Source organism: Nycticebus coucang, chromosome 12 (genome assembly GCF_027406575.1).
Source record: "Nycticebus coucang isolate mNycCou1 chromosome 12, mNycCou1.pri, whole genome shotgun sequence".
Lineage (NCBI taxonomy): Eukaryota > Metazoa > Chordata > Mammalia > Primates > Lorisidae > Nycticebus > Nycticebus coucang.
This window is the reverse complement of record NC_069791.1, coordinates 79,314,693-79,336,829: the sequence shown is the minus strand read 5'-3', so window position 1 is coordinate 79,336,829 and position 22,137 is coordinate 79,314,693. Positions and strand designations below refer to the sequence as shown.

At 39.9% G+C, this 22,137-nt stretch overlaps 1 protein-coding gene across 5 annotated transcripts in view; it reads left to right on the top strand.

Moving 5' to 3' along the window:
• CALN1 (calneuron 1) overlaps positions 1-22,137 on the top strand; it is a 625,091-nt gene that overhangs the window by 324,295 nt on the left and 278,659 nt on the right. For all 5 annotated transcript variants that reach the window (XM_053556329.1, XM_053556328.1, XM_053556330.1 and 2 more), the window contains exon 4: positions 3,421-3,533. In XM_053556329.1, the coding sequence (XP_053412304.1) occupies positions 3,421-3,533 (113 nt within the window). The remainder of the gene's footprint in view (positions 1-3,420; positions 3,534-22,137) is intronic.

Below are 22,137 nucleotides of genomic sequence, written 5' to 3'. Positions count from 1 at the left end.
ATTGGGTCAATAAGAATTTTAAAAAGCCTTGTAGATATATTTTAGTTAAAGTCTTATGCTGTTTTTGCAAAGAAATGATCCATGTCCTTGATGGTTTGGTCTTTCTGGTGAGCAGTCGGGGCCCAGGAGCCCATGAAGAGGTTCCTCCTTAGAACAAAAGACTAGGAAATTCCCAGGGATTTAGCAGTAACTGTGTCAAGAGCTGTGGTAAAAGACCAAGTATTTGAACAAAAGATGCTCTTTATCTTGTGCCCATATCACTTAGTATCACTTAGACAATTAGCAAAGGTTTTACAGATTTGTGTCAAAAAATGGATGGCAAAGACCAAATTCATATTTTTTATTATAGGTAACAGTATCACGGATGGGAATAATATTTGACCAAAAAAAGAATCTGGGGTTTCAGTTGTCCCCTCCTAAAGAGGTAGCAGCAACTCCTTCCATGATCTAGACCCCCTTCTGCTGGGTCATGTGTAACCTTGTGCCAAAGCTGGCACTACCCACAGCATCCTGAGCCTCCCTACCCCAGGACCTCCTCTCTGAGCAAGGATTTTAGGCAGTAAATGAACTGTTCTCTTTCCCAGGGCCAGCACGAGTTTCAGAAGCATCATTTCTGTTTCTCAGCTGTTAGTCTATAGTTTTCAGCCAAGTATTCCATCTGTGAGCACTGTCTGATACTATGATGATTTGAACTAGAGCTAGTGTGGGACCTTGAAATGCACAAATTTGATAGTGCTGTGATCCCTTCACCCTGGGGTAAGGTTTTGGAGAGATGGGTGGTCTCTTCTCCTGCTCCTATGTGGGAAGGTTGGCTGTTCAAAGACAGGCTTGTACTCCTGATGCTGAAAAGCATGGGTTTTGCCACATCTGTAGACCATCTCCCATGATCCTCCCAAGAGGGAGAGAACAGTGCTCACTACACCATGGCCAGAACCAAGTGCTGCAGCCCAGAGGACATATTTTAGTTAAGGTCTCATGATAACTTTGCAAAAAATTATCCATGTCCTTGAGCATCGAAGGCTCTCTGAACTGTTAGACCTCACCATGGGTGACAGATAGGATGATGCCCACTGCTAACAGACCAACATTCCAGAGGGAGGGAGGGCTAAGGGAAGAAGAACCGGAGTACTCGGGACATCTGCTGGTCCAGTGTTTCTTAATCTTCCTTTTGTTTTTTTAAGGTACCTTTTAAAACGTGTTTCCCATGTTGACCTACCCACATGAAATTCTAATGGCACAGATATATGTATATCTGTTTATGTACTATAGCCCTGGAGGAGCCACACCTGTAATATCTAAGATTTGTTCTTCCCTGAGAATCCATTTTCATCCCATTAGGGGTGATATTCTCTCTACTGAGAATGCATATTCTAATTTGAGACTTTTGGCCATCCAGCCTCATCTATGATTAGGGGAGGTGACTGGGATGTGCAGAGGTTAGTGCACATATGTCTGTCTAAAACCTGGGACACATGGAGTTGGCTTTCAGAGGTGTCAAATGCTAGGAAGATGGGGCCATTGTCTTCTTTCTCCAGATTTCACTTTTTCACTTTTGCAAATACTGGTTGACTGTCTGTGGACGTATATCTTCTTCTGCATTCAGGACAATTTTCTTGTTCTGATTTTTTTCTTAAAAAGTGAAGTTGTAAAATCAAAGGAACCAGCATTTGACAGCATCTTGGTAGGCACCTCCAGTTGGTATCCAGGACAAGTATCCCAGGAATGCATATCTTTCTGTAACTCTACCACTTTGAGTGTGTGTGAGGGGTTTTTTTTGGGAAATATTTGCTAATTTGAAAGGCAAATGGCAACTCATTTTTGTTTGATTTAGCTTTCTTATGATTACCAATGAGAGTGAAATTTTAGATTTTTTTATCTTGTTGAATGGTGAGATAAATCTATTTCATCTCCATGGTCCACTGCCTGCCTCACTCCATTTTGCAGCTAAATCTTCCCCCTCCCAAGGACTTAATCCTTAAGAAAGTTTTATCTACACTGGGATCTATTCTTGGACTCTCTGTTCTGAATTATTGACATTTTAATGATAACACCTGCTTGGCTTTTTGAAATATGTCTTGAACAAATGCTCCCTGAAGGTGAATGTGCTCTGAGACTCGATTGATTTATGTGCCTGTGTTTTGGCAAACTCTGGTGTTCAGACACTTGGGCTTTCTTCACTGGCTACAGCCAAGATAAAGGCGTGATGAGCTCTTTGGTAGAGTTGCCCTCTTGGGCAATTTTAAGGGTGCAGAATACCACACTGATGACTCAGTGAGGCTCAAAAAATGCCTTGATTAGGTTGGCTTAAGTTCACTTTCTGGTTGATGTCAGCTCTAGCATGAAAGAACAAATAGATGCTGAATTGAACAAAGAAAGAACAAGCAAGACCCATCATTTGTTCACTCTGCAAAATACCTACTTTTGGTGTTGAATATATACCTATTCCAGAACGGGTCCTTGACCTTGGAGAACTCCCTCTACAGGTGGAGGATAGACATGTAAATCAAGGTTTTAAGTACCATAACAGATGTACATAAAGTTAATAGGAGATTTCAGATGAAAGTTTGACCAACTCTGCCTAGTGAGATGAAGAAGAGTTGGGGGCGGGGGGAATACAAAGAAGAAGTGTCATTTCAGCTCTGTCTTAGAGATTGAGGCGGTGTTCACCAGGCAGACAAGTCAGGGAAGATATCCCAGATTGAGGGAACAGTGTGTACACAAACATGGAGCTGTTAGAGAGCTCACTTGTCACTTGCATTTTATGCAAAAGAGGGGAACAAAATGGTGCAGAAGAGATAGGCTTGAATGCCATGCTGAGGTGGTGTCCCTATTTTTGGTCAAAGATGCCATTGAAGTTTATGAAGCACGATCAGATTTGCTTAGGGGGAAGTAAATTCAGAACTGCATGGAAGATATAGCATGGAGATGAAAGTGTGAAAGCCGTTCCGCTAATAACATGATTATCAGAACTAAGGACATGAATTCTTGGAAGCAATTTCCCACAGTGGTCACTGGAAATAATGACAAAGATACAGCAGCCACAGATATTCAGAGGTGAAATCAGTAAGACCTGATGAGTAAATCTGTGTGTGGGTGATGAGGATGAGGGAAGACACTGCCACTTCTGTCACATACCGCTGGGCTGTGTGGCCATGGTGCTGCATGGGAGGTAAGTGGGAGGTGCTAGTTGGGCATTTCAGTGGAAATACTGACAAATAGTTAGGAATATGTGGTATTGGAATGTAATAATTGCCAGTTTCTTGTGGTACTTTTAGTGTTTAAAGAATGTTGAACAACTTTCAGTAATGCACCATCTTCTCTTCCTGGATGGAAGGACAAAAGAGTAGAGATCTTTATTGTTTGGTACAGTAAGTCAAGTTCAGCTACTTTTCTAATTATATTTGTATCTTTTTCTTCCAGGGGATGGCCAAGTGGATTTTGATGAATTCATGACAATCCTTGGCCCCAAACTGGTGTCTTCAGAAGGTCGTGATGGTTTTCTCGGAAACACAATAGATAGCATATTCTGGCAGGTAAGAAGATTTTTAAAGATGAAGTTTGCCGGTAATCATGTGCCTGGGATCATCTTTGACTTTGTTAATGTGTTCAACACATGAAGATTCTTCTGGGATGGGGTGACATGTGGTCCTTGAATTGGATGTCTAAGTCAAGGTCCATACTATGCTTATTGAAGGTTTGGAGGAGTGAAATATCTCCTGTTTTTTCCTTTTTGCATGTTGGAGATTCTGATTTATAAGTCTTTATAAGTCTCCTGCACTTCTGATTTATAAGTCTTTTTCCTGGAGATACTTAGAAAGGGCACTTTTGTATTCTTTGAGCCAGGTCTGGTTTTGACCCCATTTCTTGGAGATCTTTGCTGAAAGAATGGCATAGTTAACAATATGTGTTTGGATCCTCTCAATATTCTTGCCCTTAATAGGACTGAATGGTTTTACTGAAGAATGTAAATTCAGTGCTTCACAATTAACTCCCATTTCTATCTTGTAAAATCTCTTAGGAAATTCCAAATATCGACATTATAATTAATAAAGTGCTACTAAATCATTTTTATATTAGTTCTCTACTCTTAAGAAATGTGACATTATTTCATGATTATAGAATTTGGGAAACAGGTTATCAATCATTCTCTTAAAAATTGGAGTCAAATAAATTGTCTGTCAAATTAAATTGAATTTCTGGCTAGACATGTAAAACACCAGTCAAACACAGTGTGGTTTCTTTAATTTCTTGATTTTTTTTCTCCCTTCACCAAAGATATATCTTTAACCTAGATAAGGATTGCAGTTGGCATGTCTCTAAGTCTTATTCTGGTACCTATCTTGCAAATAACCAACATGTATTTAGTAAGTAGGAACTTATGTGTCCTGTAATCTATCTGTCCTTATGAGTTTTACAAAAGTCATTTAACACTCAGTTGTAGCTATTTAAGAGTTTGGCTGGGGAAGCCCAATTAAGAGAGAGACAACAAGGAAGTAATTGATTCGTGTGATGGTTGCTAGATTACACTGGACACTCAGCACATCCAATTTAGAATTCAACTCCACAGACATTTCTCTGTTACTATATCATCTTGTCCCTGCCAGTAACAGCAAGTTGGGGACTTTGGCATCACCACCTCTCTTCTGTTAATCTCCTAGAAGCCCAGGACCTTGTGATTGTGGCCCCTTAGGTCCTAGCATATTGTACATTGCAGGCTCACAATACCTATTTTGTGTGTGTGTGTGTGTGTGTGTGTATGTGAATCTATTCATTTCAAGTTCAAGAAAGGAGAAGAATAGAGTCTTGAAGAGTCAGACAAGGCTTTAGGGAATGCGGCACTTGCTTTGATCTTTGAAATGTGAATGAGATTAATTGCAAAGAAAGGAAAGAGGGCATTCCAGGTCTGCTATGATGTCGGTTTGACAAGGCACAAGAGCAGTGGGCACAGCAGAGTCTTTGACTATAACCAAGATAACAGTTTAAAGGGAAAGATTTCAGGACCCTCTGGCAGAATGGACTTAGGGCCTGAAGAAAGAGAGGAGGCAAAAGTGATGCCAAAGTCCCCAACTTGCTGTTACTGGCGGGGACAAGATGATACAGTAACAGAGAAATGTCCGTGGAGTTGAATTCTAAATTGGATGTGTTGAGTGTCCAGTGAGGGTCAGCCCAGCAGAAGGAGGAGAGTCCAGGTACAGCTGAAATCAGTTGGGGCTGGAGCAAGGGCAAGAAGCTGGAGCCCAGAAATTGGATTTGAGAGTCCTCAGAACTGATGGGTAGGGTCATAGGCAAGGATGAGCTCACTGAGGGAAGTTGCCTAAGTGCAAGTGAGCAGAGAGGTAGGACACGGTCCCAGGGGACACTCAGGGGCAGGGGAGAGTAAGACAGGGCCCTGGAACTCCACACAGCTGGGGTACATCAGGGGCAGGGGAAGAAATCTCCTGCATTGATATTAGGGTCAGAAAGATCTCCAAGGCCCTGGTCACCATGTAATGAGACTATTTCACTGCCCTTGTAAACCTTCATTTGTGCCTCGACACTTGCAAGGACAGATGTTTAGACTCTCCTGGTGGAAATAAGAAATGAGCCCAGAATTAAAAAGATGGAGAAACGTGTTTCCTGTCTGGCCAGGTTTCAGCCTCAGAGGTCCAGTCTGGACCTGCCTACTGCATCCCTCCTGGCCTCCCTCCTTCTGGGTCTTTCCTCTATTCCCCTGAAAGCTTTCCACACTTGCTTCTGCCCAAGGGCCCATGCTAGCCTAGAACATGCTCTAAGGCCTTCCAAGCCTGTGTGTTCTTCCTGGCCCTCATCTTGGAAGGGAAGGAGCTGTGGGTTCTGAGTCTGCACCTGAAGGCCTCCTGTCCTCCAGGCTCATCCCTGCAAAGTGTTAGCACTGCCAGGAAATATTTTTAAAATGTATTGAGCACCTCCAGTATAATTCAGGCATGCTATTCTGCTCACAAAGACTCTGTGTTTTTGTCTTACCAAAAACAGGGTAGGGAAAGAGAGTAACAGGAGAAAATTTCATCCTGAAAAACTGAAACAGATGCTGGAAAGATCAGATCCATGGCCATGGCTTTCCTTTCCTGCTCATGCTTCCCCAGCTCAGAATTTTATGACTAGCCAGAGTGAGGAACAGAAACCTCTATTAATTCTCAGTAATTAGACTGCCCAGCTCCCTCTCTCCCCACCCCTACTGCCCACCCATGCAGAGACAGCAGGAAAAATGGTGCTTAACACATCCAGAGCATCCAGTCCTTCCTGGAAGAGAAGTTCAGATTCCCAGAGCTCGAGTGGGTTTTCAGGTTTAAAAGGAGCTGTGTATGACTGTGCATTTGTGTACATGTGTACATTGTGTACACATTTGTGTGTGTGTGTTTCCTTTACTACAGTGGTTGAAAATAATGTATAATAGTGGAGTAGAAAGGTCACTTCCTGTCCCTGGGTATGCAGGCAGGGGCCATTGCTCCCAGGAGGTACTGATATTCTAGAAAGAAGAAGACCATCCTATCAAAGATACTTTGGCAAGGTTTCCCACCAGCTGAGCCGGGTGGGTCTGACCCGGGGTCCTTTGTGCAATTGCCGTCAAGAAGCTGGCTGGGGCTGTGGTCATCCAGAGGCTTGATGGGCTGGAGGATGTGCTCGCAGGTGGCTCGCTTGTCTGGCTGTGATTCTGGCTGTTGGCAGGAGCCCTCCGGCCTCTACCCTGTGGAGCTCATCATCATGCTGCTTGAGTGTCCTCATGACATGGGGGGTGGCTTCCGTCAAAGCAAATGAACCAGGAAAGTGCAAAGCAGACTCTACGATGTCTTATGACCTAGCTGCAGAGGTTGAACTCTGCTATTTCTGCTGTATCCTGTTGGTTACACAGGCCATCCCTATTCAGTGCGGGAAAGGACAAGCTTCTGGTGAATTCTAGGAGGCAGGGCCACTGGGGGCCATTTTGGAGACTGGCTCTACAGCAAAGGGTAAAGATTCTGTAACGGGCCTTCCACTTCTGACCCAACATTACTGTCCAGGGGCTTTCACTTTCCCCAGTCTTCAGCTTCTTCCTACCTTAGAGGGGACCTGTGACCAAAGGTATTTTCAGTTTTACTGAAAAGCCATCTTATCAGGCACTAGACTCATCCCCTAATTAAATCTGTTTTCCGGAGCTCTCTACCTACTGGCCTTTTGGCCTATGTAGCCAAGGGTAAAATAAGATGAAATGGGATTCTGCAAAAACAACTATTTTTCAGTTGGTGCAAGTCCCAAAGGTTATGAGCCCCTGGCTCTTTGCGGGAAACTGGTACCAGTGAAAGTGGCATGTAGTTGGCTACTAACAGGGAGGATATAGTGGGAGAGGATATATGCCCCAGAGTCCCTCGGTGAGTGAGAGGCTCCCAGACTTACTGGAAGCGAGTTCAGACCTTCCCTTTTATGTAGTAAATAGTAACTCGTGAAACTTGTATTCTTACTCTTCATTCATTGAATTACTGCAGTGATATATTTGGGGAGGAAATGAGAAATTGTGTTTGAAGTCAGCCTTAGGGCTTTATGGGTAGCAGTGGAGAAGAGGAAGGGAAGGGCTGGCAGGGGCTGGGACTCAGGGGTGGAGGTGGCTTCCCTGCTCAGGGCTGCAGGATTATTGCCACAGCTGAGAAGCGCAGTCCTCAGAGATCATATTGTTCCACCATTTATTCACACCACACTCCCCGAGCCTGTCCCTATCCCAGGATGAGAGTCTCACAGTCGAGTCGATGCCGGCAGAGGCAGAGGAGGGAGCCCTGCTCCTGAATCACAGGGTTTACTTGAGCTCACCAAGACATCCATTTTCATTTTCTCCTCCTTGGCCTCAAGAACTGTGTAGCCGGGTTCTGTGGGGAGTTTACAAACAGCCAATGATGGCAAGGATCGTGGGAGATGAAATAGCTCTGCCAGTCCCAGGGCACTAGCCAACCCTTTTGTTAAATTCTTTTCCCTCTGAAGAAAGAAAGAAAATGAATCCCATGTGTGGCTACGAGCACTGAGCCTTTCGTGTGTCTTCCTGTGGGCACTGTGAGGTTTCTGTAAAACCCCTCGGTCAGAGGGACGCTGATAACAGCTAATGGGTGCTGTAGAACTGGGATCTTCTGCTTACATTTTTATCTGATTCACAATCAAACTGCATTCATCAAGACTTCACTAGAGTTTCTCTGTCAGAAATGAAACACATTCATATTTTGTAAGCAAACGGATCCATTCATTGGATGGCACTGATTGTGCTGGAATGAGTCCGGGGGTGAAGGTCAGTAAATAAGAAACCCTTAATGGCTCCCTGGTCTTTGTGTGTATTCAGGACATTTAGGCGATTCTCCCGAGTGCACACACAAAGACCAGTGGGCCAGTGTGCAAGTTGGTCATTATGATAGCCAGTTTATCTCACAGCTGTGTGCAATGTGCAAGACACTAAATTATCCTAAGATAAAAGTGCCCCAGGGCCCCCACCCACAGATTTGGTAGAGATCAAGGCCTGTTTGCAGCGCTGACTTGCTTTGTCCCTCTCTAATTATTCAACCACAGGTGCACTACTGTTCACTCTTCCCCCATCTGATGGGAGGATACGCAGCAGGTGTAGTAAAACATGTGCAGCTGCTGTCAGGCATCTTTCCAGGCTCAGGCTCAGTCTCTGTCTCTGTCTCTCCATCCCCAGTTCTTGCGCTAGTCCAGTGATTTTCAGCCGGTGTGCCGTGACACACTGGTGTGCCGTGAGAGGATTTTAGGAGTGCCATGAGAAATTTAAAGATCATGAATTAAATTATTTTTGAAAGAACTTCAAAGCACAGTAAGTTTATTCTCTCTTTTACTTTTTTAAATCAACATAATTTAAGCGTGCCACAGAAGTTTAGCTATAGGTTCAAGTGTGCTGTGAGATAAAAAAGGCTCATACGTCCTCTGGCTTTCCACATCTGCATTGGTCCTGGACACAGGCTCTCTAACCAGGCACTGATCCAATAAGCCCGTCCTCCCCAGCCCAGGGCCCACACTTCTGCCTGGGACATTTAATGTGCTGGCCGGCTATAGAGTTATGGCTGAGATGGACAGAGAACTAGGCTTAAAATTCTTAAAGCTCACAGGCAGTTGAGTGGACTTTATGTTCCACGCTCATGACATTAGAAAAACAAATACTACACAGAGCTAGGAATAGCATGATCCCAAATCTGTTATGCGTAAGGGAGCCAGAAGGAGATATTTAATAATGTCAAAATGTCGACAGTGACTTTTCTGTGTGGTAGGATGACAGGTAATCATATATTTCTGTATTTTCCAAAATCTCTATAGTGAGCTCGTGTTACTTCCATAATCAGAAAAAAAAAAAAAATTAAAGAAAATGCAGTCCCCAGCTAGTCAAGTATATATTAATGTCTATAATTTCTTCATGTGTAAAACTAGAGATTACCTCTTCCATGAGGTTGGCTGTTGATAAGACTTGTAGGGAAAAGCAACTACAATCACGTAATTCAGATTCATTCATGTAGAGCATTTGTTGCATGGGGCTGGGACCTAGAAACACTAAGACATCACTTTTTATTTATTTTAAGGGTACCTTGTGTTCAAGTGGGCAGATCTCCCCAGACACCAAATCTGGCCTCAGCAGGATTGTTCTCCACCCTCAGTATTTTGTCAGCCTGCCACTTTCAGAATGTGGATTCAAAGCTGCCATTCTTCAGTTCTTAATCATCTAATGGGACCTAAATAGCTCTCGGCGGCTATGCCCATCACAAGGCCTGTTAGACTGACAGCAAGAGCTTGAATCCCAAAAGTGGTTTTACTGAGTGTGAAATAGGGAGCAGGAATGCATCCATGTCACAGTGGTTCTCAACGTGTGGCTCCTGACCAGCAGCGTCAGTATCACCTGGGACTTGTTAGGAATGCAGATTCCCAGGGCCCCACCCCAGACCTACTGAATCAAGAAACTCCAGGGGTGAAGCCCAGCAGTCTGTGTTTCAGTAAGCCCTCTAGGGGGCTATGCTGCTCACTCAAGTCTGAAAACCACTGAGTTACAGGATTTTAATGACCCAGACATTCGAGGCAGAACAGTGGGTCAGGTTTACTGTCTGGTTCTGACTTTGGCTTCCCTGAAGGCCAGGTAATTTGGGTTTTTCTTTTATTTATTTGTATGTGTAATTGAGCTTTTGTCAAGGTAGAACTATAGTTTTGAACAGTTTTTAAAAGGTAGAAGAATTCCATGTCAAAAATATAATTAATTTTTATCTAGGAAGTGACTTTCTAATTATCAAAGCAGTGGAAGAATCATAAATAAAACTATCAAACTATTAAAAGAATATTTTAAAAACTAACAGGCAAAAATATGACAATGGATGGAGTAAATCATATGTAAAGAGCATTTCTAAAGCAATATGAAAACCTCTTAGGATAACAATGGAGGAATGGGACACGAACAACAGACAAATGATATTTCAATAGGCATTAAAACTGTTCAACTTCATCAGAGATTAAAGAAACAGCAATTAAAATAGTAATTGGAAAACAGTTGTCACCTGTCAGATTGAAAATAAATTTAATAAATAATAAATTTAAAGTCAGAAAAAGTGAACAAACTCATATACTACTGGTATAAATGTAAATTGTACAACTTTTCTGAAAACTATTTAGTGATACCTTACGAAAACTTTTTAAATGCTTAACCCTATGATTAAAAAGATTCCTATGTCGGGCGGCGCCTGTGGCTCAGTCGGTAAGGCGCCGGCCCCATATACCAAGGGTGGTGGGTTCAAACCCGGACCCGGCTGAACTGCAACCAAAAAATAGCTGGGCGTTGTGGCGGGTGCCTGTAGTCCCAGCTACTCGGGAGGCTGAGGCAAGAGAATTGCTTACGCCCAGGATTTGGAGGTTGCTGTGAGCTGTGCGATGCCATGGCACTCTACCAAGGGCCATAAAGTGAGACTCTGTCTCTACAAAAAAAAAAAAAAAAAAAAAAAAAAAAGATTCCTATGTCTAATAATCTATCATATGAAATCAGAAATGGAAAAATGCAGTTATAAAGATAAAATATGGTGTAATAACTACAAGCAATATTGTCACCTTATTGTCAATGGGAAAATCATGCTAGAGATTGAATTTCTGTTATAATTACATTACTGTTCTACATCTATTATATATCCATTTATATTCATTTGTATTCATTTATTATATTTCCATTTATGTTCATAGAGAGACAAAACTGAAGAAAATGTAATAATTCTGACAGTATTTATTATTGACTAGAATAAAGGCGAATGTAATTTTTTTTCCCTTATTTGTATTTTCTGAAATTTCTGCAATTAGGCCGTATGGTCTATTCCGTTATTATTCAATAAAGTTAACAGAATCTCAAATTAGCAAAATCACATTATCAAATGACTGTTTTCAGTGGCCAAAAAAAAAAGTAATTGGTGTTTAAAGAGTTTCTAATGCACATACCGATTGTTGTGGTCAATGGAGCACGAAGTCGATATGATAGTATAAAAGCATAAAATCAAAATTAATTGCAGCCCCAGCTGCCAGGAGGAAAGGAACTCACTGGAGTCTGCTATGTGGCAGCTGCCACCCAAAGCTGTGTGTAGTCCCCTGCTGTGGAGGCCTCAGGAGGCCCAAGGCTGGACTGAAGCAGAAGCGAGTCCAAGTATCATCTTCTTATGTACAATGTCCGAATTGATTTTATATAAAAAACAAGCTAAACATAATTTTTAAAACTCTCTTCACATGTAAATTCTTGGCTGAGATAAGATGACCAGTGGCTTCAGGTGGGAAGAATAGAAAATCACTAGCCATGTTATCAGGAAGGTCCTGGCACCACTGGTTTAATTTTTATATCCAATAGCATCTTCCCAAATTTCTTTAAACTTAATTTCTTTTATTCAATTGTTATCCTCAAGTGCTTAAATCATAAGGTATAATGTGAACACTGGAGACACTCAAGAAAGTGTAAAATGTTCACTGAAAGTTATCTAAATGAAGAGGACAGGAGAACAAGGAATGATGATTAGGATTGATTCTACCAGGGATAATCTTGCCCCTGAACTTGTTACAGTTCACCAGGAGCAAGGCAGGAGTTGTAGCTGTTGATCTTTTGGCTTCTGGTAGATACATCCCCTCAAACTCTAGACTGAGAAGCAACAAGAGGCATGTTTGTGAAGGGGAATGGGAGCCTCCTGTGCTTCAGGGGCAATGTCCTGGAGACACCTTCTGCCCATGGGTCTAATGCTTTTGAGGCCACAAGACAGAGTTCTGAAGTTCATGAACAAGGCCAGGAAGCCTGGGGTGGGGACCTACCACAGCAGCCTTACCCTCTGGTTAGGGGGCCTTCCTCACCACACTCCTGGCCCTCCCCCAGCTAGGCACTGGGCTGCACGCTCCATACTGTCTTATTGAAGTATCACTATCTGTATTTTCTACTTTTGTTACTGTGAATATGAGTTTAATTTTTCATTGCATATTTCTAACTCCTTTCTGCCAATATAGTGGAAAGTGATTTTGGAATTTTGGCCTTTATCTGGCTACCTTAATGAATTCTCTTCATTAGCAAGAGTCTCATCAGTTTGAGCTACTGTAACAAAATTTAGACCAGGTAGCTTATCCGTGATGGAAACTTATTTCTCACAGTTCTGGAAGCATGAAGCATGGTCAGATTCTGGTGAGGACCCTCTTCCAGGCTGCAGACTGCCCACTGATTTCCTTCTTTTCCTTGTGGAAAGGGCGAGGGTGTTCTCAGGGGTCCCTTTTAAGGGTACCAATCATAATGGTATCACTTTCTTGAAACAATCACCTCCTAAGACCCCCCTCCTTCCTAATACCTCACATTACAAATTCAGCATATGAAATGGGGGACATAAACAGGACCCATAGATTTGTCAATTGGTTTTATTAAGTTTTTAATGTCTGCAATGGCTGTGCCTACAAATTGCAGTGATTTTGGTTCCTCCTTTTTGGAAGTATATATTGTATCTAAGATTCATTTGTATTGACTTATAACAAGTGTTTAAACAAAATATTCAGTAGTATTCTCCAAAATATTGAATGAAGAAAGATATCACCTTAATAATTTATTTGTTATTAATAAATTATAAGGGTGATATCCGATATTAGGAAATTAACCTCTTACCAATTATTTATTTGTTTATTTATTTTTATTTTTACTTTTATTTTTTTTGAGACAGAGTCTTACTATGTCACCCTTGGTAGAGTACCATGGTGTCAGGACTCACAGCAACCTCAAATTTGTGGGCTAAGCGATTCTCTTGCCTCAGCCTCCCAAGTAGCTGGGACTACAGGTACCCTCCACAATGCCCAGCTATTTTTTTGTTGTGGTTGTCATTGTTGTTTAACTGGTCCAGGCTGGGTTCAAACCCGCCAGCCTCTGGCTGGCGCCATAACTACTGTGCTACAGGCACTGAGCCTTACCAATAATTTATTAAAATCATGAATATATGATAGCTTTTACCTAAAGTCTTTTGAATCTCTAATGATAGGATCATGTGATTATTCTTATTCTCACTTATTGATATAATATAGTGATTAATAAATTTCAAAACATTAAATTATTTTTATGTTCCCCGGGTTAACATTAACCGTCAAGGTATGTCATTTGCTTAATATAATTTGAATTCATAATGTACTTTTTAAATTTTATTTTTCCATTAATTTTTTATTTTTCTCATCCATGTTCATAAATAAAATTGGCTTGTAGTTTATACAAAATGTTAAGTGCCAGTGTTAGGTCTTGAAACATAGTTATCCTAGCATGAGAAATTAATTTTTTATCATTTTCTGTGATCTACAATAAATTCTACACAGCCGGGAATTTATATGTGACTTTGAATTTGAGCAAGCTAGTTCAGGCACTGCCTTGATCTAGTCGTAGTACTCTTTTGTTAGTTTGTCCTGAGGTAATTCTTTGACAAACATTAAAAGTTAATTTTTCTTCTGTGTATTTTGAAAATGTATATTATCTTCAGCAAGTTACCAATTCCTCAAAATTACTTAGTGTATTAGCATTTACTGGCACATAATATTGCATAAAAATTCCTTTGCAACTCTTCTCTTATTGTTAATGCTTCTCTTAATTGTAATTTTGGGGTTTCTCATTTTTTATTAATCCAATATGCCAGATGGTTGTCTGTTTTACTAATTCTTGAAGAAAATCTACTCTTCTATTTAATGAATAGTTCTCTTTTTCTGTGTGTTCTATGCTGGTATTTTCAGCTTTTGTCTTCCTTTCCTTTCTCTTGCTTACTCTTCTTGTGATTATTTGTGAACTTCTTGTGCTAAATAATTATTTATGTATTTATTTTCTCTTTTACTAATGAAAATTTTATATTTGAATTTTCCCTAGTATTTTGCTAATCTCCATCCTGGAGATTTTATATGTAGTTTTGTCATTCACTATATAGTCTGTAAGTGTAGTTAGTATCTTTCCTCATTCAGTAGTTACTTTGGAGAATATTACTGAGTATCTTGTTTAAACATTTGTTATTAATTTCTCACTATTTGCACTGTGGTTATAGAATGCTGGGTATGTAGCATAGCGTCTTCTTCAACTACTTATTGTTTCCACGTGTTGGGTCTGAATATGTGTTCAGTTTTTGCAGCTATAACATGGCAGTTGACTAGTCTGCTTGCACATGCTATATGTGTTCTTTTGCCACCAAAAATTGTATTAGAATCTTGAACGTCCTTGTTTATTTTGTATCTAGGCACTCTGTCTTAGATGGACAGTGTTAAAATGTGTCCCCATTCTCTTTCTGACATTTTTTCTGTGTGTACATATATGTGTATTTGATATTATCATTCATTCTTCCACTGACAGATCCACTCAACAGAGACTTGTTGAGATTCTCTTGGGTAGAGCATGGATAGAGCAGTGACTAGGAGAAGAGACAAGTCTTTTAGTCTCATGGGATTTATGTTCTAATGTAGAGGGTAGGAGAAAGAGAGGCATTAACTAATAAGGAGTAAGGTAACTTCAGATGATAGTAAGTTCTCTAAGTACATGAAACAGAATACAACAATAGAGAGCAATCAGGGCAGGTGTTGTACATCTCTAAACAGAGCATGAAAAGAAGGCTTCTCCGAGGAGGGGATAGTTGAACTTACCCCTTGCAATGGTCTTAATGTTTACCTCCTTCCAAAATTCATGTGTTGAAATCTTTACCCCCCAAATGATGGTATTTGGAGTTGGGGCCTTTGAGAGGTGAGTAGGTCATGGAGGCAGAGCTGTCAAGAATGGGATCAGGGCTCTTATACAAGAGGTCTGAGAGATACCCCCCCTTACCTGTTCTGCCATGTGAGGACACAGCGAACAGGTGCCATCTGTGAACCTGAAAGTGTGCTGTTACCAGACACTGAATAAGCCAGCTCCTTCATTTTGGCCTCCAGAACTATGAGCAATTTCTGTTGCTCATAAGCTACCCAGTTTATGGTGCTTTGCTATAGTGGTGCAAATGGACTAATATCCCTAAATTATTAGAAGGTTTTAGCTGTGCAAGCTCTGGGCCAGCCTGGAGATAGTGGTGCCTACAAGACTGAAGCAACAGTAACTTCCAGGGCCCTGATGTGGGAGCACAGTGGACATGTGCGTGGTGGGCAGGGGAAGAGTGCTAGGAGATGAGGCTGAAGATGTTGGTGGACTCTGGCTGTTGGGGGACACTGGGCCCTGTGTTGGGGTATAAGTTCAGCCATGTGTGATCAAGACCAGTTTATCAGAGGTGTAAACAAGCTAAAGCTATGTTCATGCCCAACCTATGTTGAAGCTACCATGAAACTCTGTTCTACTACATCATGAGGTCTGATGTGACTCCATCTAATTCACTGCTACGACATTCTGGGGTGTTCCCCTATTTACCTGGCTCACCTCCAACTGCCTTACCACCAGCAGAAAGGGAGGGAAGTGGAAGGGGTTCATAACTCCTTAAAGAAGTTACTTCTTAACTTAGAGTAACTTCTTAACTTCTTAAACATTACTTCTACTTACATTCCTGTGGCTGAAAGTTAGTCACAGGGTCAGCCAAAAGTGAGATGGTCATTTTGCCACACCCAAGCAGCAAGGGAAGTTGGAAAATGAAGTCTTCATTCTGAACAGTCATGGTCCCAGATTTTAAATATTGTGAATTTGATTGCTATTAATAAAGAGCAAATTGACACATGGGGAAGAATTCTCTGTCTCTGGTCCCAGTAAGGCACAGAGTTTAGATAGGATTTCATGTATAAGCCACACTCATTGGAGCGTTTTAAGAACTCAAGTGATAGGGTTTCATTTACATGTAAAAGAGTACGCTCACTGGCTACTATGTGGAAAGAGTGTAGGAGCAAAAATGAAAATGGCAACCCAGTTAGGAAATTATTTCAGGAGTTGAGAGACATGCTGATAGCTTGTACTAGGGTAGGAGGAGCCAGGGTAGCAAGTAGGGGACAGACAGTAGCTTTACGCTATTCACTACGTATCCTTACTTATCATTTGTACCCATAAATAGCTTCTGTAGCCAATTCCCTCCCTACGTTTGTCTCGAGCATTCAATATTAATATAATATTTTTCTAATGTTAATACTAACCTCACATCATTTTCTTTTTTATGTATTTTGATTGGGTATATCCTTATTCATCCTTGTCCTTTAAAAATATTTTCCCTTTTAGGTGTCACTCTATAAGAATGGTAGTGTCAGATTCATTTTTATAAGCCTTTCTCAGAGAATTCGTCTCTTAATAGAGTGGTTTAATCCATTGGCAAATCCGGTTAGAACTGGTGCTTGTTCACGGTTCATTGGCCTTATATTATTCTTTTTGGTTTTAAGCTATTTCCTTTATGTCTTTTGCTATATTGATTGTTTTGTATGTTTTATCTTCTAAATTAAACAGAAAGATAACTCTTATTACTATCATCCTTTTACTGATTGTTTTTACCTTGATGAAATATGTATTTAAAATTATATGTGCCTGAATATTAGAAGTCAAAGGAAAAACTAGCTTCTTCGAGTATTCTTTTTTAAATTAAACTGGGGAGTTGAAGATGAAGAATTATTGCAGTATCGTGATAGTAGCTATAAGAAATAAAACTTTATACGGTACCCCAGGTCTGAGGGACATTACCGATGTCAGAACAATCTTAGAAGCGATCCTTTCCCCAACACTGAGGTTCAAATGTTATTGGAGGAGGTAGAGTTGAACCCACTGGATGGCAAAGCAGTTGACAGGTTTGCAGGGCCAGAACTGCTCTGCAGGCCTAGGCAAGCAGGAAGCACCTCTCTAGTGCCACACTGAAACCCTCTGTGCCACAGCTGGAAGCCACATGAGAGCCCCTTCCTCGTGCAATGTCCCTCTAGTACCCTGTGCTCAGAAAGCTTAACCTCATGCTCACTTAGAAGCAGAAATTCTTTTTTTTTTAGATTTCAAATTAATATGAGGGTACAAACAACTAGGTTATAGTGTTTGCATTTGTTAGGTAAAGTCTCTCTTGCAGTTGTTTCCTGCACCAAAGAGGTGTGCCCTTACCTTGTGCCCATTAAGTGAGAGCTCACCAATCTCCTCCTCCCTCCTCTTCCCTCCTCTGTCCTCTCCTCCGCTCCCCTTCTCCTCCCTCCTTCCCCATTTCCCGAACTTGAATTGAATTGAGGTTTTCTCTTATGTGGGCATGTATAGATTGTTCTCTGACTACTATTGAAAGAAAAGTGGGCTTGTATTTTCTTTCTCCTTCCGCTTCCTGATGTCTGTTGATTTAATTGGGTGTTATGTATTCTGGATTTTTAACAAAGTATTGAAATCACAGTATATTCGCATGTAGTTACATGAATCAGAAAGATCCCATTACATAAATCAGAAAGATCCCATGTGCGCGCCATCCAGTTTCCCCTCCTGGTGACATTTCACCCCAGTACAGTATCATGAATGTTACATTGATCCCTCTACCCATTGTCTTCAGACTTCCCCAGTTTTACTCCCTCACATGGGTTGATGTATGTGTGTGTTTGTGTCTGTACAATTGTCAATGGACTGTACAATTATCGATGGACGTGGAGCTGTTTCAAAGTTTGGGCTATTGTGAATAAAGCTGCTATTAACATTTGTATGTAGGTTTTTGTGTAAACACAAGTTCTCATCTCTCTAGGATAAATGACCTAGCGTACAAATGCCGGGTCAAGTGGTAATTACATCATTTGTTTTATAAGCAACTGCCAATATTTTCTCAGCATGATGGTAAAATTTTACTCTCACCAGCAATACATGAGTGATCTAGTTTTTCCATCCTTTCACCAGGTTTGGTTTGCTACTATTTGCTTTTTTATTTTGTTCAGTCTGATAGGTGTGGAGGGATAGCTCACTGTGATTTTAATTTGTATTTCCTTAATTGTTAATCTTTTCCAGTGACTAATAACCATCCGTATATCCCCTTCTGTGAACAGTTTGTTGATGTCTTTTGCCTATATTACAGTTGTATAGTTTTCGTTTTGTTTTGTTTTTGTTTTTGTTTTGTTTTGCAGTTGAGTTTTGAGAATTCTTTAAATACTCTTATCTACTACTCCATTGTCAGATACGTTCTTTGCAAATTCCTTCTTCTAGTAAGTAGGTTATCTTTTCATCCTTTCCACATGGGCTTTGGCAGAGAAAAAGTTTTTAATTTTAACCTGGTCCAGTTTATCAGTCTTTCCCATTATGGGATTATTCTTCTGGTGTCCAATTTAAGAACGGTTTGCCTAGCCCTAGATTCTAAAGATTTTCTCTTGTTTTTTCCTAAAAGTTTTTTGGTTTTATATGTAAGTCTGTAAGTCATATTGAGTTAATTTTTGGATGAAGTGTGAGGTTTAGGTAAAGGTTGTTTTTTGTTTTGTTGTTGTTGTTTGGCCTCTAGATGTGCACTTGCTCCAGCCCATTTGTTGAAAAGGCTTCCTCCATTGAATCACTTTGTCAACTTTGTCAAAAATCAATTGGGCATATTTATATGGGGCTATTTCTAGTTTTTTTATTCTGTTCCATTGATCTTTGTGTCTGTTCCTCTGCCAATAGCAGTTTTGATTATTGTTTTGATTACTGTAGCTGTGCAGTACACTTTACCATTAGGTAAGTAATTTGTCCTACTTTATTCTTTCAAGATTGTCTTAGATATTCTAGGGCCTGTGTCTTTCCATATAAATTCTAGAATAAGCTTATCTGTGTCCACTAAAACTTTGTTAGGATATTCGTAAGAATTGCATCAAACCTGTAGGTAAATTGGGGGAGAATTAGCATCTTTATTATGTCGAGTCTTTCCATCCATGAAAGCAGTGTGTCACTCCATTTATTTAGATCTTTGATTTCTTTCATCTACGTTTTATAATTTTCAGAAAGATCTTATACTTTTCTTGACAAGTGTATTTCATCTTCTCTGGAGCAATGTAACATGTTTATTGTTAGTAAATAGAAATGCGATTGATTTTTGTGTGTTGACCTTTTTAAAATTAATTTCTTGAAAGAAGTTGTGTATTTTTATGGTGTATGTGTGTGTATGTACAAACATTGTGATGTTTTTATGTATGTATACATTGTGGAATGACTAAATCAAAGTAATTAACATATCCATTACCTCACATACTATATAGCTGGGTTTTTCTTTTTTGTTTGTTTTTGTTTTTGTTTTTGAGACAGAGTCTTACTCTGTTGCCCTAAAGTACTGTGGCATCATAGCTCACAGCAATCTCAAACTCTTGGGCTCTTGCCTCAGCCTCCTGAGTAGCTAGGACTAGAGGCATGTACTACCTTGCCCAGATAATTTTTCTATTTTTAGTAGAGACAGGGTCTCATTCTTGTTCAGACTGGTCTTGAACTCCTGAACTCAGGGGATCATCCACCTGGGCCTCCCAGAATGCTAGAATTACAGGCGTGAGCCATGGCACCCAGCTGATTTGTGGCATTATTTTGTGGTGAGATCATTTAAAATCTAGTCTCTTAGCAATTTTCAAATATCTAATACATTATTATTAACCGTAGTCACCATGTTGTATTATGTCTAATAGATCTCCTAAACTTTTTCTTCCTGAAAAACTGAAATTGTATGCCTTTTGACTAGCATCTCCCCAACTACCTCTCCCCAAGTCCCTATAATTGCCGTTCTACTTTCTGTTTCCATGAGTTTGACTTTTTTAGATTCTACATGTAAGTAAGATGATGTGGTACTTGTTTTTCTGTGCCTGGCTTGTTTTATTTAGCATAACATCCTCCAACTCCATCCATGTTGTCACAGATAACAGGATTTCTTTATTTTTTAAGGCTGACTAGTACCCTGTAACATTGCTTAACTCACTTATTTGTTCTATGGGTATTTTATTTGAAGATTTCTTGCGGCGCCTGTGGCTCAAGGAGTAGGGCGCCGGTCCCATATGTCGGAGGTGGCGGGTTCAAACCCAGCCCCGGCCGAAAACCACAAAAAAAAAAAAAAAATTAGAAGAGAATAGGACATATAGTAACACTGAATCACGTACTGAAGATTTCTTGGAATTTTCTATATAGACAATGATGTCATCTGCAAATACAGCCTAATTCATTTTTTCCTTTTCAATCTGTGCATCTTTCCTTTTCTTATCATACTGAGCTGGCCAGTACTTCTGGCACAAATTATCCCTGTCTTACAGTGGTTTGACTCACAATTTTTCAAATTTACAATGGTGCAAAAATGATACACATTCACTGGCAACTATACTTTCATTATCTATATAACCATTCTTTTTTCCTTTTCAGTACAGTATTTAATAAATTACATGAGTATTTTATTATAAGATAGGCTTTTTTAAAGATGCTTTTGCCTAACTATATAGAAACATAGGTTTTCTGGGCCTGTTTAAGGTAGACTAGCCTAAGCTGTGATGTTGAGAAGCCTAGGTGTGTTAAATACATTTTCCCCTTACGACATTTTCAACTTACAATGGGTTTATAGGGATATAATTCCGTCATAACTCAAGGGTCATCCAAAGGATGTTGAACAGCAGTGCTGAGTGTAAACATTCTTGGCTTGTTCCCAGTCTTCTAGGGGATGATGATGGTATTCACTCTTTTTAGTCTTTTACATTAAGTATGATGTTAGCTGCAGGACTTTCGTTGTTTTTCTTTACCCTTGTTCAGTTACTTACCTTCTTAACTTTCTGAAAGTTTTTATCATGAATAGATGGTAGATTTTGTCCAGTGTTCTTTCTTTGTTAATTGATCTGATTGTATCAATCTTTAGCTTGTTGATATGGTGGATTGGATTACGTTGATTAATTTTTGAATGTTGAACCAGCCTTGCATACCTGATGTGAATTGATGTGGTCATGGAACATAGTTCTATTTCATGCATTGTTGGATTCAGTTTGCTAGTTTTTGTAGGATTCTTACATCTAAGTTCACGAGAGAGGAGACCTATAGTTTCTTTTCTTTCTTTTTTTGTTATCAGCCTTTATATAATGAATTGGGAAGTGTTCCTGTTTCTTCTATTTTATGAAAGAATTATATAAAATTGTTGATGGGAGAAATTCTATAAAACTGGTGTTAATGCATATTTAAATGATGGAATTTTCCAGTGAAACCATCAGTGCCTGAAGATTTTTTTTTTTTCTTTTCTGTTAGGAGCTTTTAAATTAAAAAATCAATTTCTTAATGGTTATAGCGCTATTCGGATTATCTATTTCATCCATTTGAGTTTTAGTAGATTGCCATTTTCCAGGAATTGGTCCAATTCTTCTAAGCTGTTGAATTTATGAGTATAAAGTTGTTCATAGTATATACTTCTGTTCTCTTATTGTTTCAGGATCTAAAGTAGTATCTTCTATTTCACCCCTGATATTGATGATTTGTGTTTTTTCTTTTTATTTTCTGTCACTATTGCTAGAGATCCGTCACTTTATTTTTTTCTTTTTTTTTGGAAAACTATCTGCTTCATGTTTCATTGATTTTTGTCTATATCGAATTTCACTGTTTTCTGCTCTTTTATTATTTTCTCTTTTGCCTCCTTTGGGTTTTTGTTTTGTTTTGTTTTAGTTTCTTGTGTTAGGAACTTAGATTCGATGTTACATTTTCGCTTTTTTTCAGTTCTCTGTATTTTTGTGTACTTTGAGATGTTTTTGAACCATGGATTTAGAAGTATGTTGTTAAATTTCCATGCATTTAGAGATTTGACTGGT